The following is an 18,329-nucleotide window of genomic DNA, read 5'->3' on the forward strand; positions in this document are numbered from 1 at the left end:
ATAGCTGTTACAGAATAACTCCCCATGTAGACCCCTGGTTCGAGGAGGGGTGGGGAATAACCTAGTGCAGACTTCTTGTTAACAATTGCCATCTCTAAACACTGTTGTGCCTCTTGCTCAGTGGAGGGACAAACAAACAGGAAGTTGCTAATTCAAACACAAGAATTTATGGTTCCAAAATGGGCAGATTTGCTGCTGATTCATGGTGTGCTGGTTTCACTCATCAAAACCTCAGTGCTGTCAGGTGGAGGAGTAAATAGCTGGGATTACATTTCAGTGGGGGTCTAATCAGGGCCAAGGCTGCTTGGCTCTGCCGTGTCAGGATCTCCTCCTCTCTAGGATGTTGAACTTGTTCCGTCTTTTCATGCATTTAAACGGCCTGTAAATGATTGATTCAAAGCTGGTGACTGCAACATCAGTCAGAGATTAAAATGTTACTGTTTGGAAAGAAAATTGGTTGCTAATTACAGTGCACCAGAGTCTGTCATGATTTCCTGGCCAAAGACTTCAGAGAGTTTCTTCCCCTCCACCCACCAAATCTGCATAATGCTGCTCTTAATAATAACTTCACTGCTCTTTAAAAATCTGTGCCATCCACCAGGAACCAGCCTGTCGGTGACAAACATAGCACGCACAACAGAGCATGACAATGTCCTGCCGAAGTCGGCTACAAATAGCCCCAGTCAGGTAGATCCACAATAAAAACGTCAGGCTACATGGAGTCAGTTGGTTCTGTCGTCACCGTGTCCTGCTTTGTTTAGTGTTTCCCTGGTGCGGTCTCTTCTTGGATTCACCTTTCCTATGGGCTGAGCATCTTCTACCTCGTCCACATCTCTCCTTACAACTCGGCCATTCGTTTAGCTGCCCATTGCTGATTGACTACGACTTATCTGCTCCCCTCCTGAAAGCACCTCTTGTGCTCATATTGCTTCTGTCCACTTTAGCGGGTCATTTCCTCAGGTCAGGGACTTGTCTGAGCTGTGTTCTGCTAAGGACTGTGCACATGTCTGGCGTGATCTATGGAACAATCTAACATTAAACCTTAAATGGTCTCTGTGTCTGATAGACTTTATTGCTAAAGCAGCAACAGCTGCATAGCCCTAGGCATATGGAGCCTTGCATTCTGTCTTGTCAAGAAGTTAGCTGCTCTATCCAAGAAGAGCCCCTTTTCTGTGCTATACATGATGTTCATGCGTCATCCTGCACTCTGCCAGTAAGCCTCCTTCCTCACCACCACCATCCTGGTCCTGGAGCCTCACTGAGCAAAGACAGCCATATCATGCCAAGGTATATGCTAAGGACTGTGATTTAGTTGGGGTTGGTCCTGCTTTGAGCAGGGGGTTGGACTAGATGACCTCCTGAGGTCCCTTCCAACCCTAATCTTCTATGATGGACAAATTGGTGGCCTCCTCCTAGTCCATAAATGTAATTCTTGCCTATGAACCTAGGCCAGATCTCTAGGGTGCTTGTTCAGACTGTACCCCTAGGCTTCCTTCATTCCATGATGCACCTTAAGGCTTCTTCCAGCATTTATGGGGTTAATCTTTAGCCAGGCTATGAGGAGGCACTTGAATAGGTGCGTAATGTCCCTGCATTTTGGGATTACCCATTTTGTTTCATTTCTCCCTTGCTCCACCCCATGACCGGAGCTGAGTGAAGAATTATTTTTTCTGCTTTGGAGGTTGCACTGAACAATCAGAACTAAAAATTGGTTCATTTCAAACCAAAGCCGAACTTTTTATTTTTTTTCTCACTGAACTGAAAAACAAAACAAAATTTCTTTTTGGACTGAAGAACACCCAGGGCCTTTCATTTTGAAAGGGGTGAAATGAGCAGTTTCAACTTTTTTGTGGGGAAAAAAAGTACTTTTTTAAAAAAGCTAAATCTATTAGCTGACTTTGCCCTGAATTTGCGAATAGCTTGTGCCCTGAACTATGCATTTTTGGAGGAAATTTAATATTTGCTGAAAAAAATTCACCCAGCTCTGCCCCCAACACACACGATTCTTTCCCTTAGGAGCCTGATGCTATCAGTGCTCTGTTTCTGACCTCATTCTGGTGTTCCATGTCACCAACGCTTCCACCGTGGGGTTGAATCATTCCCTCTGACTCCATAAAACATGAGCCAGATGCAATGAGATCTATGTGTTTTAGAGACGAGCATCTGCCCTAAATGTAGCACTTGGCACTTCACCCTCTTTCTCTATGGAGGAAAAAATTTTGGCCAGGACTCTGGGAGTATAGAGGTTTTTATTCATCTGAATGATGATATGAGCTAAATAAAGGCGCTGGAAAAACAGTACTGTGTTTCTCTTTCTATATTAGTTGGATAGAAATGTATTGGGACTAAATTTGGAATGAAAAGTCTGATTTTCTTGCCGGCTTTCTCTCTCTCCATTTTTAGAGATCTTGCACCGTCTTTATAACTTTCTCAACCTATGTACTTGATGCAGTCATTCTGCCTTTTTTCCGGCAGCCTGTCATGTTCAGAAAAATAGGGGGGCAGAAATCCACCAGATTTAACAAGATGCCCCACCAGTGCACTGAGATGTATATCACAGCTGAGTGTCTGAGTTTGCCAAGGTCATAGAATCCTGTAAATTTTCTCTAACATGAACACGAATGGCTCCTGCAAGCTGTTCTTTTAACACATACAGAGCTGTAATGATGATAATGCTTAGAGATACTCAGTTGCAAATATGCAATAGAAATTCAAACAGCTTAATAAATGCTTATTAAGCCTCATAAGGCCTGTGGCTGGTGAGGATTGGATATACAAATAGAGACCACTACATCCTGCCACTGAATTGCAGCCACTTCTGGGGTGCAGAGCAGCAATTGTTTAACAGTCCACAGCAATGCTACACAATTGTTTGGCATAGGGAGTGGAAAAATGCCATGTCATTTTGAACATGCACAGGGAACGTAGAGAGGCAGAATGTAAATACACGACCAGGGATTTTGCTAGGACACCATGGCTAATACGTACTAAACAGGGATCTTAGTGTTAGGACCTCAGGCTTACCTTTCATGTTTAAAAAATAAAAAAAACCGGCAGGGGAGGCATAAGGAATTATATGGTAAAATTTCCTTTGACATAGCTCAGCAGATCTGAGCTCTGCTACCCTGCCCTCCCTCTGTGAGTGGGACCCTTGCTGGCATCTGAAAAAATTTCTCAGCAGTGTGGGCACAATTGTGCCAAGTGTGTTTCTGTAGCAGGGAGGGATAGAGTGGTGGGTGGGTGCGGGAGCGTGTGCATGCAGAACTGCTCTGATGGCTTTCAACTGACTGAAACTAGGAAACCTTTCCCCCCAGCAGGATAAGTTGTTGCTGTCAGGCATCACAGGCCTCCCCACTTCCCGGGACAGCTCCCGTGTTACTGGAACAATAAAGCTTGCAGACGGGAGCGTGTGTTCATTTTCTGCTGTCGTTTTCACTTTAAAGAAGGCTCGGGGCTGTGCGGGGAGGGTGTTATGAGCCAGGCTCTGTGCCATTTGTGCACAGTCACACAGGCCGTGATTTGATCACAGTGTAATCAACACCATCCAGGAGGGCAGGGCTTCCTAGCGGTAGCACTGGAGCGGGGCAGAAGGATGAGTTCTGAGTCAAGGACGGGTCTCCTGGGCTTGTAAGCGGAACCGTTACTTTCCCAGTGTGAAACTGGAGAGCAGTGAATTGGCTACAGTGGGGTGCTGGGATGGGACTGCTGCCTGTGAGCGTGGAATTGGCTACCCCTGGGGGGGAGAAAGATAAATACTGAAGATACCAACATTGTTCTTCAAGTTTTATGTCCGCCCATTCTCCTGGAATGGAAGGACAGAAAGAAGTGCCGTGGTCTCAAAAAGCCTGTGTGGTAGATAGAGAATAAAAAGAGCTGGCCCTCCCATAGCACCTTCCCTGGAAGGGTCCCATAGCAATTTACACACACTATGGGTATGTTTACACGGCAGCCCATGTAGGCATATGCAGAGTAGCTGGGACTGAGCTGACTTGCTTGCAGTAGCAGTGTGGCCCCAGCAGCTGGGGCTAGCCATTCCCAGGCTCCTGCTTGCTACAAAAACATCTCCTTAGAGTGACCTCACAGCGTCCCTGTCAGGAAGGAATTAGCTCTGTTTTACAAAAGGGGAAACTGAGGCATGGAAAGGTTAAGGGAAACTAGGCCTACATTTTCAACAAAAGTGACCTGTGTTTTTGGATGTCCAGCATGAGCCAGTGGGTCAGGATTTCTAGGCCCAGTTTTTCAGACTGACACCCCCTCTGAAAATGTGTGCTTTAGGCTTCAAAGCATGTCACTGAGCTGGTGTGCTGAGACCGGTGCCTGTCCTGCTGATCAGCATCGTCTCATCGTTTCCTTGTGCTGCCCTGTCTCTGTCTGTACCTTCCCCCCTCCGTCCCTCATCTTTATTCTGGTGTATTATTTGTAGTGAGTCCCTGCCTCAAAGAACTTATAGTGTAAGTGTAAAGACAAGAAGTAGGTACACACAGACTTGTTCTTAAGTCTTATGCTTAGATTGCTGTAAGTTCTTTGGGGCACTATGTTTGTACAGCTCCTTACACAGTAGGACCTGGACCATGACTGGGCCTCCCACATGCTACCATAATATAAATGATAACAATTTATCCCTGTGGTACCCCAATGCGGGGGTGTTATCTCCATTTTATACGTGGGCAAGCTAAAGCATCAGGAAGTTCAGGGCCTTGTTTTCGGCAGCCAAGAGTATTTGCACCCTTCGTTGATTTCACTTAGAGCTGCAGGTATTTGCTAGCTCTGAAAATGAGATCCTGAATGACTCGCCAAAGCTACAGAAAGAGTCCACATCGGCTCTGGGATTAGAACTGGGGAGTTGCTGTTTCCCAGTCTCGGGGTCAGGCTGCTGCGCCATGCTTTTCTCCTTTGCAGCGGGATGCTTATTAAAGAATTCAGGCCACCCTTTTTTTGCAGTCTGTGTCTCTGAGCTGTGAGCTGCACAGGAGCTTTCCTGGTGCCGCCATCCAGCATGCTTCTGGGTATCTTGAAACTCTACCACCAATCTTGTGAAGCCAAATTCCAGTAGGAACATTAATTTATCCCCCAACGAATAAAGCTGGAGAAGGATTTATAACGGAGGGGAATGCATAACTTCATTGGCTGGTCCTCAGCCATGTTTCCCTTGCCAAGAACCAGATGTAAACCTGTGAGAACTGATCCTGGAGGGAAAGCAGCTGACTGAAAGCTTGGCCTCTGGGGCTCCACTAATAAATAACAGTTTGGTTACAGGAGTTAATGATCAGAAAACGCTATCCCTTGGTGCAGCGTCGCCTCACATGTCCTGGAAACGCAGGAGCCACAGGGAGGAACGTGGGCCTGTATCTAAGTCAAGGCTTTTGCTTTTAGCCATATGAAAAGAGTGTTTTGTCTCTCAGCTTTGGGTCACGTGCTGTTTTCACAGTGATAACACGCACCTACCCTGGGTGGCCATTTATAAATCTTAGTTCCTTTGAATAGTAACTTTTATTTAACTGGTGTGCATTTCCCAGGGGCCATTCCACCAGGTCCCTCTGTTATCTGGGCTTTAGGGAGAACTTGGAGTGGTTTGTTATAAGTGAGTGGACACCCGGTTCTGTCAGAGGTTTATGGGGGAAATGAGCTGGAGATTGACATTGGGCTATAGAAGGGCAGAAACTCAGCTGATCTAAATTGTCTTCAGCTGAGCTGTTACAGGCGATGCCAGCTGGGGATCTGCCCCAGAGATTTTTACTTGTAGGCAGCAAGCTCAAATCCTGCCTGTGGGAAACGGGTACAGTCCTCTCAGTCCAGTGCTCAGTGAGCAGAGATCCTTGTCTTTCAAAATGCTACAGTGATTATCGGGATTGTTGGCCGTCACCGTGAGTGGGCTTAGGACTGACGGAATGGCTAGAGGTGATGGGATTATCCTCTTGCCCATAGCAGAAGCCGTCCAGGACAAGGTCTAGGCAAGGGACAGAGCAGCAAACCTTGTATCTAGGAATGCAGGGCTTTTCTGAGCAGTCGCCTGGAATTCAGGTGCTTCCAGCCTGCATGAAGGTTACTGCTGTGGGCAGGGAGCAGCTGCTCGCGGAGTCTGAGGAGGGTCTTGACGGGAGCTCTGGGAAGAGGCAAGCTGAGGTGGACGTTTAGTTGGCATTGGTCTTTCTCAATAAAGCCCAACCCCCAGGGAGGGGGCAAGCTTGGATGCTGACTCTGGCTTCGTGTGCTGGGTTGGGGGCAGGCTAGGGACTCTGCTAGCCCCAAAGCCCATTGCTGGAGCAGCTGGCCCTGCCACGGCTCATGCTTCAATCTCCAGGGCTGGCAAGCTACATTCCTGCTGTCATAAGGACAGTCGCCCAAACCCTGGTCTCTGCTGAGGGGAAGTGTGTTTTATGAATGGCTTGGGGGATTTGGTTACCTCTTCCCGGCCTCTGGTCTTTTTCTTTTTTCCCCCGTAAGAAATTTCCTTGGCTGAGTACAGCTGTTTTCAAAGCGTGTGATTAATGGTGGTGGCCAAGCGACAGCTGTGTAGCTGGGGGGTGGGACTGGCGCTGGGAGTTACCCGTGCACAGAAGACCGCGAGACACCGGTTGCCACTTTGGGCCCTTTGCTGGTAGTCTCAACTGAAGGACTAAATGGGCACAAAGTCTTTGTTACTCCCTCCGTCCTAGAGGTGATGCCTCTTAGTCAAGGTAGATGCACGTTGACGTTGGCAGGGCCAACTCTGCTCATGGCGAGACCCTGGAGCTGCAAATCAGCGCCTCTTGCAAGTGCCAAATGCCCTTGGTGTTGTTTTTGGTGCTAAGAATTTTGCCTGCTAAGAGAGCTTCCTCTGCCTTTTAAGCATCACGTTTGACAGGATGATAGACTGGGGCTTCTTGGAGTGAGCTGGTGCCAGCTGGGGAAGGGAATTTCTGCTTGAGCTTTTGTTTCTTTCTAGCACTGACATTTTAGCTGTCCAAAGAGTATATTTCTTTCAGTCTTGGCAAGGATGTGGCTGCATAAATCAGTGTCTGGACTAATTGGGAGTTGCCCGGTGGCAGTAGCCAAGTTGAAACCAAAAGGGTCTCCTCTGTCTTCTCTCCCATACCCGGTACAAATGGAAGAGCAGCCGTTCTGGGGTTTGCTTTGCACCCAGCTGCCTCTCTGGTTGGGTGGATGTAGGTCTGACCGGCACGGAGAGGTACGTGTCTCAAGGGCTGGGTTTTATGATGTGGTCTCTGTCTAAGAAGCAGCCAAAAGGAATGATATTGGCCAGATAGATATTTCCTAGCAGCCTGTGACAGCATCACCTGCTCCCTCATGTATAGGATGAAAGCTGAGTTATCTCTAAAAGCTTCCCATTACCCCGCAGCCTTTCTTGAGCACATCGCAAGGCTCCTCTCTCACGGCCAAGCATCTGCCTGAATCCGGGTTCAAGCCAAGATGGGCTTTTCCCCGAGGAAGGTACAGGTGACTGTGACTGTTAGCGCTGGCTGTTTAGACAGTGCGGATCGGGGAGCTAACCGGCAGCCCAGCACAACCTTACCTATGGGGCAGCTCCCTTCACCCCATGCCTGAGGCCTTTGCGCCATTTGCACTCAGTTCACATTGACTTGGGAGGGAGTTGTGTGTGATTTAAGGGCTGAGGGAAGACAAGCACTCGGGTCAATTCTCTAAATCTCTTTAGGGGTATCACAGGGCAGACATCAGGGGCAATGGAAGGGGGAGAGATGTTATTCTTTTGGAGGCTCTTTCTGCCAGTGAAGGGAGTATAACCTGTTGGGATCCCCTTTCATACAGAACATCATCAGACTCCCCAGATAAATTCCAGTTCATTTCTCAGCCCGGGGAACGTACACTTTGCTGGAGTGTCTCAAGTGCCTGTCCTTGGGATTTTTCCTGAGGGCAATTACTGATTTAATCCCCCGTGCTTTCCATCTTTGATTTACGGCAGTTGTGAACTGCAGGAAACCCAATGACTGTGCTGAGCATTCAACCAGGCTCGTTGCAAAAGTGCTGATTCGCAGCCCTGGAGAAGAGAGTCCTCAGAGCAGATACGATATGGTTGGCTGCCCTGCCCATGCCAACGGGTGGCTTGTGTCCTTCCATTGTCATGCAGAAGCTGCCTCGGGGTGGTTATTTTGGCAGGCAGATCTTTGAATCCCACGGGGGTGAATTGGGACTTTCTGAACACACTTGGCATGGTGTGCAGGATACTGCGCTGCTGCGTTCAGTCCCGTTCCAGCTGGGAAGATGCTGTCACTGAAAGCTGCCCAGTGATCAATGTAACCAGAATCTGACCTGTCCCATTTTGCGAATGTCCTGCCTTAGCCATGGCTCTGTCCAGCGTCCACGTCGCATAGTGATCCCTGTGGGAGTGGAGAGTTTTGCTCCACTTTTTTGTTTCCAAAGGAGGTGATCAGGTGCCACCCAGGGAATCCCCCCAGTCCTCTCTTGTTTTAACGCTGCTTTGAGCACCAACCTAACCCCATGTTCGTCTCTTTCAGCTGTTCCACGTGGCATACGTCCTGATCAAATTTGCGAATTCCCCTCGTCCGGACCTCTGGGTGCTGGAGCGATCTACTGACTTCGGACTTACCTATGAGCCGTGGCAGTACTTTGCCTGTAAGTATGGGTGTAGTGGCCATGAAGGAGCTGGGTCTCAATCCATGCTGGCTTCAGCGTGTACGGCAGAGAAGGGCCCAGCTGGAATGATTTGCATTGTTGAGTTGCTGTTCCTGTGGAATTCACTCTGAGCCTGGGACTGGAGGAGTTACATAAGTGCCGTGTTCTAACACCCTAGGTGACCTGTAACTCCCTCTTTCCACAGAGAACTTAACTGCTGCCAGAATTAAAGGTTGGATCAGAGCAGCTGGGAGTTTACACAGTGGAACAGACGCTATTTACAGTAGACCTTTAATGCCAATGAGGAGTTATCTCGCTCCTCCGGCCTGTCTTTCCTCCCTCCATCCCTGCCCACCACCACCCCCTCACCGGCATGGCTGCTATTTAGAAATGCCGTCTTCAGCGCAGCACCGGCAGAGAACAAACACATAGATCCCTGACAAAGGGCGAGAGACCGAAGCCTTTAGCCGCTCCGCTTTGCAATGCCAGGCCCAACTTGCTGCCATAGCAGCAGAGTGTGAGGGTGGAGATCATTGCTCCATTGTCTCTAATCCAGCCTATGGCTGGAAGAAGAACCAGATCTCTGCTATTAGGAGAGGGCATGGGATTGGACACAACATGCTGTTGACTCCTGTTGCATCCCCTGGGGAGGGAAATGGACAAGGGACAACGTGTATTTATTTTTTCAAGATCAGTTGAATTTCCCTTTCCCCCGTGTTCTGAGTCAAATTCGATTCCTTTGTTACCAGAAAACAACTCTATTGTCCTAAAACACATGTAGCGCAGCCAGGTCACCAGGAGTCTGTTAGCAGCTGGCCCCTCCTGAGAACACTGGCTGTCATTGGTAGACGATGCGAGCTAAGATCTACAAGTAGAGTTTAAAACCGGTGAGGACAGGTGCTTTTACATACACAGGCCCTCCCCCGGGACTCCTGAACAAGGCTCACTTCCCTGACATTTGTGTGTCAGCTCGTGGGCTTCCCTCTCAGAGCGGAGGAGAAGGAGCTTTATCCTAGAAGGGGGTTTTTTTTGTTTGTCTGTTTTAAATGTAGTAGATACAACAGCCTGAAATTTCTTCCCTCGCTTGTCCTAGTTTTGTAAATACTCTGTAGTGCTGATTCACCCCCTCTGCCGTGCACAGGTGAGGGGAAGCTCCTGTCAAATTGCCCCATGTTTCACTTTGCTCATTCTTTCCTGGCTATAATTTTCCTTCCGCTCCCTCCCACCCCTAAAGGCCTTTACCGGCTCCTCCGTGATGCGATGGTGGCAGGGCACTGCAAACAGCAGGCGCTCGGCCAGTAAAGTGCCTTTTTTGCCCACATCCCCGAGTTGTTACAGAATTCCCTGCCCTGAGATGCTGCGTAGCACAGCAGCTCCGTGAAGCCGCTGTTTATTTTAGGGTCTATCTATACTGGAGCTGCGAGCCAGCCTCCCAGCCCAGGCAGACGGGTGTGTGCTAAGAGGGCTAAAAATAGCAGTGTTCACCTTGCAAGTTGGGCAGCAGCGTGTGCTCTCAGCCACCTGTCCCCGGGGTCTGCGCCCAGGTAACCAGCCCTTCTCTCCACCAGAGCCGCAACAGCCACACTGCTATTTTTAGAGTGCGAGCTGGAGCCCCGCTAGTGCAAGTCTGTCTCCCCGGGCGGGGAGGCTTGCTTCCTGCCGCAGTGTAGACATACTCTCAGAGACGTAGGCCCTGATTCTGGGCTGCAGCGTGGCTTCTTTCTGCTGCTCTGGCTGCGAAAGGGGGCTGGGAACCAGCCTGCTCTCCCCAGCAGCACATATCTTTGGCTACATAGAACTGGCAAAGCGGCCCTATACACTCCCCACTAGGGCATGCTGGGCAGAGGGAAGGTGTGGCCACAGTGCTGTGCTCTTTGACTATTCTGGGCTGCCAGAGGGTCTCCTGGGGCCTGTTGCAGTCAGGATGTAAGTTAGAGCAGTCCCTGGCATCCCTGAACCAGCCCCTAGCATCCCCAGAATCCAGGGGTGAAAGATGACGTAAAGCCACGGTTGCTGTCGATGTCAGTGGAGCTCTGTGCTCGCCTTCGTGCCCAGACAGCTAGCAGGAGCCAAGCCATGTCCTATTCCCTCGCACATCATCAAATGCTGCCTATATCCCCTTTTGCTGAGGAGTTGGGTTGCTTTCCTCTGCTGGCAATGGGACAAGCTGCTAACCGAGGGAAAATTCCTGTAGAACTTAAGCTGGTTGACACGCTAAACCTGATAGAATTTGGTAGCAATTGAGGCTTATTTTTTAACCTAATCTATGCAGTTCCCTAGGGGAGAGAGAAAATTCTCTATTAAATTCTATAGGGTGATTAAAAAAGCCTATAGAAAGATATTCATTTTCTGTTGAACTCTATAGGACCTTTTCAAAAGGGACCCCGCTCTCTTCAAAGGGTTAACTGTACAATTTGGCTCCTGCTTCCAATGAGAGGCGCACCCAGATCTGGAGCTGTTGTTAATTCCACCTTTCCAACCCTGCAGTCCCCACGAGGGGTTAAATTTCCCCGACTCCCTGGTGTCTCTGCAGCACATTCCACTGAGTTGCCAGTGATGCTGTTCGGTTTATCTCTCAAAGAGGAGGGAAAAAATGACTCAGTTGTAGAAAACGCACTTCACTAGAGGAAGGAGGAGAGCTATGCAGGTTGTGGTCAAAAGACACTGTAACAATGATGATTTCTCTCCGTGGGTCTGAGTGAGGAGCATTCAGAACGTTTTTTCCAGGCCAGCTTTTTCCAGACCACCGGAGAAGTAAAAAGGAGAAGGATAGGGGTGGGGTGCGGGGGAAATTTGCAGTGGTGATTGTAGTTTGAAGCTATATAAAAGGTTCATCATTCATTTTTTTAAAACCCTGTGTTTGATGCAAGGACAGGACATCAAAGATGTCGGTTTGGTCTGGATTCGGATGCTAATCCAGACACACATGGGATCAGAATGCCAATTTCGTCTGTTTGTCTCGCTCGGAAAGGAGCTGCTGAGGAAAGAGCAGATGTAATGCAGCACATGGCCTGTTGCATTGACTCTTCATTCCCTCTGGTTGTGTTTAGTCTGCTTGGGGGTTGTTCCCATCCATCAGGGTCCCACAGGGCTGTGTTTTAAGAAGCCTCAGTGGGCATGGGGTTAAACTTGACCGTGATGGACTCATGCTGACACAGGACCAGAGGAGGCTTTAAGCAGCAGTGGCTGTCCTTGGACATACGACTGCATGTAGATTTATAACCAATTAGCCCCAGCCTGCATTGCATTGAAGTCAAGTAACAGGTGGGTTAACACAGGCACCGAGAGAGTAAGTGACTTGCTCAAGGACACAGGGACAGCCAGTGTCAGAATAGAACTGCGCAGTGGCTGGTTTCCAGCCCACACCTCCCTCCCTCTTCTCTGGTTCACGGGTCCCAGAGGAGCGGGACCAAAGGCGAGGTGTTCGTGTAGCTCAAGTGGATTTAATCTCTTCCAGTTAAAAGCCAATATTGGCCTTGTGCTGCAGAGGGTCCCCCTTCCGTTAGGTGGATTTTCAGTAATTGATAAGTGTTCTCAGTCCCGTCCCCCCAACCACCAGAACACCCAGCAAAATGGAGCCGTGGCTTCTCAGTAACTTTGCTGCAGCTGCTGCTGCTTTGGTCCCCTCCAGAGTATTGCTAGGTCCAGATTCCAGGGCACTCGCTTTATTCTGCCAGTGTGTGTTTCTTTCTCCCCACTGCTAAAATATTTCCAGGGTGGCGGTGCCCCAATATTGATCGACCCTGACCTGCAGCAATGACAGGCCTTTGCCAGTGATTCGAAAGTAAAGCAGCCTTTAATCAAAGTAGCGGGTTATTAAATCCAGTCCAGACGCTGGAGACTTGACATTACACTTTGCCAGCCCCATTCCTCGCATTGTTACTGCTGAGCTTCAGCTCGTTCCATTGCTAAGACATTGTTTATGGACCAGGGCCACATTGTCAGATGTTAGGTGTCGCTGGCCACATACCAGCGGGACTCACATGGATGAGAAGGGGGTGGAGGAATAGGTTCTTTGAGCATCTCCTCCCCCCCCCCGCCCTTCCAGCCTGACTTAGTTTTCCAGGCAGCACATGCTGTAAAGAGGGCATATTCACACCAGGCACATTGAAACAGATTTCTGAGGATTATTCCTGTGAACTCTGCTAATATTTCTCAGCTGAGCTTGAATTAGAGATGGGCAGCCCTGCCAGGAACAGCTGAGAAGATCTGTCATGCTCGTTTGTCTGGCTTTAACCCTTGCTTCTCCTGGTCTGGATCAACCCACAGTTGCGTCCCTGTTGTGTGCACATTTGTGTGTTGCTGAGCGCTCAGCATATGCAGAACATGTGATGAGTAAACTTAAAGTTGAGAAAAGGAGAGGTTCAGGGTGGTCCAGAAGAAAGGGCCTGGATTGGAGGTGGGAGACCTGGCATCTGCTCCCAGCTGTACTACTGACTCACTGCGTGACTTTGGGGACGTCATTTCTCCTCCCTGTGCGTCTGTTTTCCCATCTTTAAAGTGGAGATAGTGATTATAGCTGGCTGAAATGCTGTGTTAGGTGGGGGAATGGAAAAACAGATAAAATGTGTGAGAATTTTCTTTTCTTTTCTTTTCTTTTCTTTTCTTTTCTTTTCTTTTCTTGACAAGCTCTCATGATACTTCCTGTCCCCTGGATAAACACTTTGAAACCGTCAGATGCCCCGTGTAAATGCTAAGTATCATCAGAGTATTCAAATACAAACGGCCGCCCTGCCATGAACAGAGGAGCTGCCAGACTGTACCAGATCCAAGGTCCATCCAGGCCAATCTCTTGCCTCTGACAGTAGCCAGTACCAGATGCTTCAGAGGAAGGTGCACGAAAAGTTAATGGTTCTTCCTTTGTGGAGACGGTTGCTTGGAGGGCGGCTTCATGTGAGGTTTTGTGTAAATGGAAGATGGCGTAATCAGCCCCTCTGTCACTACAGAAGGTGTCTCCTGTAGCTTATTTGGTCTGAGATCTGATGAGCTGCCTGACCCTGAATGTCTGTGTTGGCTGAGTCTCTGTTACAGGATCATTCAGGTACTTGACTAATTCCAAGGCAGTCTGGGATTACTGAGGAAATGACCTTCTTGTTAATGGCCATAGTGAACAGTGTGGCTCGCTTCCCACTTACTCGGCAGATGGTGGAATATCAAGCGTCCCTGGGGACGCTGGGGCAGGAGAGGTTCAAGAATGTATGCCTGGCTTGTACAGTCTGTGGCATGTGCCTATTCAGCTGTGTGCTGACACGCCTACAGCTGCAAGGGTGCACGGAGCATCCTAGAGTTGTGCCCTGGCTCCTGTAAACCCTCTGCAAGACTGTTGGCTTCCTTTCCAAAAGCGTGTTCCCTGATGTGCCGCAATTGACCAGTGAAGTCAATGACCAGCAGTGACTGTCCTCTAGGTGTTGGCCAGTCTTGCATTGCCACTTAGTGGCTGGAGCTCTGGATTGCTGTCATCCGAGTGGGTTATTCTGTATGATTTAAGTTTTCTGGTTCCTGGTGTTTATTTATCAATATTCACAAGATTTAAGAATGGAAAATAAAACCCCTTTGTGCAGTCATTCTGCTCTCTCCGATATAGTTTCTAGCGCTTTGTACTGTCTTGTTTGAAATGTATCGAGGCTTCCACCATTTTCCTCGGGAGGCTGTTCCCCATGCTGGTAGTTTCATTGCTAACTTTTTGGATTATTCATTTAATGCTTTTCATTTAATTCATTTAAATGCTTTTCTTCTTGATTTCATCTAGTTGCTTGTAGTTTTGCCCCTTTGTAAACTCTTCACCCCCCTTCCTTGGTATTTAAACAAACTCCAGAGTTACTGTATTTCAGTATTTTGGATAAACATGATCTGCAGATGCAGGAGCAGGAGGAATATCAGGTAGTAGCAGGGAGGAGGTATTATCTCTCTATATATGGCAGGGGTGATACAGTTACTAAAATTCTGTGTCCAGTTCTGGCATCCTTGCTTCAAAAAGGTGTCAAAAATGGGAAAGGGTTCATAAAGGAATTACAAGAATGATCTAAGGTCTGGAAAACATGCCTTATAGAGAGAGACTTAAGAAGCTTGTTTTATTTAGTTTATTCAAGAGAAGGTTACGACATGCCTTAATCCCAATCTGCAAGTACCTACGGGGGAAGATCATAACCAGCTCTTTAATCTAGCAGAAAAAGACCTAAGAAGATTCAATAGTTGGAGGCTGAAACCCAGACCAGTTCAGTCTAGAAAGTTTTTAAGTGAGGGTAATTAACCACTGCAACAATTCACCAAGGGATGTGGTGGATTCTTTGATACTTGAAATCTTTAAATCACGACGGGGTGTATTTCTACAAGGACTCCTGTAGCTCAGAGAGAAGCTACGGGCTCGACACAGAAATTATGGGTGAGTTTCTCGGCCTGGTGTTAGTCAAGTGGTCAGACTAGGTGATCATGATCGTTCTTCTCACTGTAAAATCTATGAAACCATGAATCGCTGAATCCAGCATACACTGCAACGGGATTTTTCTCTGGCGATTTCTAGCGTGACTTCAGTGTTTTTATCAAATAGTGACCCCCTTCACTTCTCATCCTCTCTGCAAGTCTGAGGAGGAGAGTGGGGAATAAGTGATGCACGGCTGAAGGGAGGGGAGGCAATAGCTCAAATGTAATGAATTTTTAATGCGGAGTTAATTCCGTATATAGGTAACTGTGCTTCCTTTTCTCCCACCGGCATTTATTGGGGAATGCTGGTTTAACCATTATCTGAGCCGTATCTCTTCTCTTATCTCTCTGCTCTGGTCTCTCTTTGATAAACAGCTTCCAAGCGGGACTGTATCGAGAAGTTTGGCCCGAATACTGTGGAACGTATTTCCAAGGATGATGATGCCATCTGCACAACTGAATATTCCAGGATTGTGCCGTTAGAAAATGGAGAGGTGAGCTATTGCACTAGGCCTTTATTTCCCTGGAGATCTGTCTTTCTATGGGTGGGGGAGTAACTGGGTGAGGAATCAGGTGGCTGAAATAAAGGGAAAGATCTCCGAGGAGCTCTCGATACTCTTCTGGGACTGGAAATGCTTCCACTTGTGTCATGTGGGGAAAGTGCCTCTTGGCAGGGCTCAGAGGATCCACCTCATTCTTCCCTCAGGCTCAGGAGGACTGGATGGGAGTTGGTTGCTGACTGTCTCTGTACTGCACCTGCCGGGCATTTCTTCATCCTATGGGCTAAGCAAGCATTTGGCCCACCCAATCCAGGGAACCAGACACCACGAGCAGAGCTCATTGCATGGCTCACCAGCCTGGTTTCAGACATCTGAGGATAATAGTGCATCTTCCCCAGTGCTGGGGAAAACTGCATTACTGGTAGCTTGTTTCCTTTAGTGCACGTGTACACGTTGATAAATGGCCATGAGATGTGATGGCCTGGAGAATCTGGTGCACCCTATTGTCAAATTCTGCTGTGTTCATGGGGCTCCGTTCCAGCTGTTCAGATACTACCTCAGTCTGTGTATCCACCCCCGGCTGCTGGAATCGGCAAAGGTCACAGCAAAGCGTAAAGAGTTCAGTAAACCGCAGACATTCTGGTTTATAAAACATAGGGTTTATATAGTTTATAAAAAATAGTGTTCGTCCAGCTGGAGGACTTTGGGCTTGGGGGCAAGGGCCTAGATTTCAGAGAAGGGAAAGTGGAATTAGTGGGCCGACAAAACCCTGCCCTTTCACATGCAAACCTGGGATTTATGGCCACGATGCAGGTGGTTTTTTTGTGGGAGCATCTTCTTAGTCTCCTTGTGAGAATTTGGCCCAGAAAACATCTGCATGTCTTGGAGGCTGTGTGCGCTTGTGCCATGTGGGAAACTGTCAGTGCTGTGTTTCTCCAACCTCCCATCTGCTTTGTTGTAGTTAAAGTCTTTCTCCTGTGCAAGAGCTGCTGCAGAAGAGGAACCTAAGTGGATATACAGTTACTTGCATTGGAATGGACACTTCAGAAATACTGACCATAAAAGGGGTCAGAGTTAAGAGGGGGAGAACCCTTTTACATACACATGGGTGGCTTGGCCATTGTCAAAGCCTGGGCTTACTGGCTTATGCTATATTTAACATCTACCTATAGTAGTTAGTTTGGCCATAAGATTGGGTTGAAGGGAAGAGGATGTGTTTGTCTCTGTCTGTCAGTTTTATGCTGCTGCCCATCACTAGTATCTGAGCACCTTCCATGTAAAATCTATAGTATTAGCTACGTACCTAGTGAACTTCACAGAGTCTCTGGCTCCTCTCCCTTTTTGGGGTCAAAACTCTGCTTGGCGTAGGGTTTTTTGGCAGGGGATTTATAAGGGGTTAGGGATAGAAGGGGCTATGAGGGTTGTGCCATTCTTATGGTTTTCTGGACTCTGGTAGATGCTCTGCAGAAGTGGCTCCCTTTCGCAAGTTATGCGAACATGGACTGCAATTGAGTTTCAGCCATTTTTGGAAACAAAACTTACAGAGAGTTGATTCAGTCTACTGGGGTTGGAAGGAGTTTGTGGTTGGCAGAGGGAGGCCTACGCTTTCTGTCCGCCTGAAGGATTGCGCTGTGTCTCTTTCATTCTGCACCCACAGATCGTCGTCTCTTTGGTGAACGGGCGCCCGGGAGCCATGAACTTCTCGTATTCACCTCTCCTGCGGAATTTCACCAAAGCCACTAGCATCCGACTGCGCTTCCTGCAGACCAACACGCTGCTTGGGCATCTGATGGGCAAAGCCCTAAGGGATCCCACCGTGACCAGGAGGGTGAGATGCTTCGAGATGCAAATGAGGGAGGAGTAGGCTTGGTACCATGTGCCTTTGTGATGTAGAACTCGGATAGCACTTTGGCGCCTTGAGCCGATGTGTTTTTGATGAGGGCTGCTGGGTAGGATTCGGCACAACGGGGAAGCCATTTTGCCAGTGTTGTCTAAAAGGCAGATCTGTGCGTGTTCTCCTTTTAAAACCGCTATCAGTCTGTTCGAAATACCTCGAGACGTCTCAGTGGATCACTTCCATTTGTTTGCGAGTGGCTGGGGAAGAGGTCTGTGGGCCCACTGAGGCCGCAAGCTATCCCTTTCCTCTGAGATTTCCCTCTCTAGGCTTGTTCTCCATCCAGGCTGTCATCCTCTGGCATCTGCATCCGATGATGATGCTGAGTGGTGGATACCGACGGCTCGAGCAGGAAATCTGGCCAGAGGAAAAACCATTTTGAGTCTCGCTGCCAACAAAATAGAAATCCGGAACACTTGCTGTGGTTGCACCTGGTTTCTTGGCTAGTCTGGGAGTCGCAGCCTGTTGCTAATTAGCTCTGTGATCGCTAGCAGGTGTTACTGCAGCCCAGGGAAATTTTGGCCGGGAGTCTGAGAACAGGCAACTTAGTTTGCCACTGTGCATGAAAAACGGGAGGGTGAAAGCACCTGTGTGGTTTCTGCCTAACGATCCGAAGGCCAACTCTCTCCATGCTCTCCCAGTATTATTACAGCATCAAAGATATCAGCATCGGAGGGCGCTGTGTCTGCCATGGCCATGCAGACGTCTGTGACGCCAGGGATCCTACTGACCCCTATCGGTAAGACCCTCAAAATTCCCTAACTCCGCTGGTTGTGTCAAGACATGAATTGTGCTAGGAAGGAAGGGTGGCTTCTGCGGTTAAGGAACTGAATTAGGAGCCAAGAGACCTGTATTCTAGTACCACTTCTATCGCAAATGTCCTGAGATTGCCTTATACCATGGCATGGGGAGCACAGATCAGT

General features: G+C 48.5%; 1 protein-coding gene across 3 annotated transcripts in view; it reads left to right on the forward strand.

Annotated features, from left to right (window-relative positions):
• The window catches only part of LAMA5 (laminin subunit alpha 5), a 148,604-nt gene that overhangs the window by 48,128 nt on the left and 82,147 nt on the right, over positions 1–18,329 (forward strand). For all 3 annotated transcript variants that reach the window (XM_067554117.1, XM_067554115.1, XM_067554116.1), the window contains exons 3-6: positions 8,475–8,592; positions 15,388–15,506; positions 17,170–17,340; positions 18,048–18,145. In XM_067554117.1, the coding sequence (XP_067410218.1) occupies positions 8,475–8,592; positions 15,388–15,506; positions 17,170–17,340; positions 18,048–18,145 (506 nt within the window). The remainder of the gene's footprint in view (positions 1–8,474; positions 8,593–15,387; positions 15,507–17,169; positions 17,341–18,047; positions 18,146–18,329) is intronic.

This window comes from Emydura macquarii, unplaced genomic scaffold, assembly GCF_026122565.2.
Source record: "Emydura macquarii macquarii isolate MOO-44397 ecotype Brisbane River unplaced genomic scaffold, CSIRO-AGI_Emac_v2 contig_1483, whole genome shotgun sequence".
Classification (NCBI taxonomy): Eukaryota; Metazoa; Chordata; order Testudines; family Chelidae; genus Emydura; species Emydura macquarii.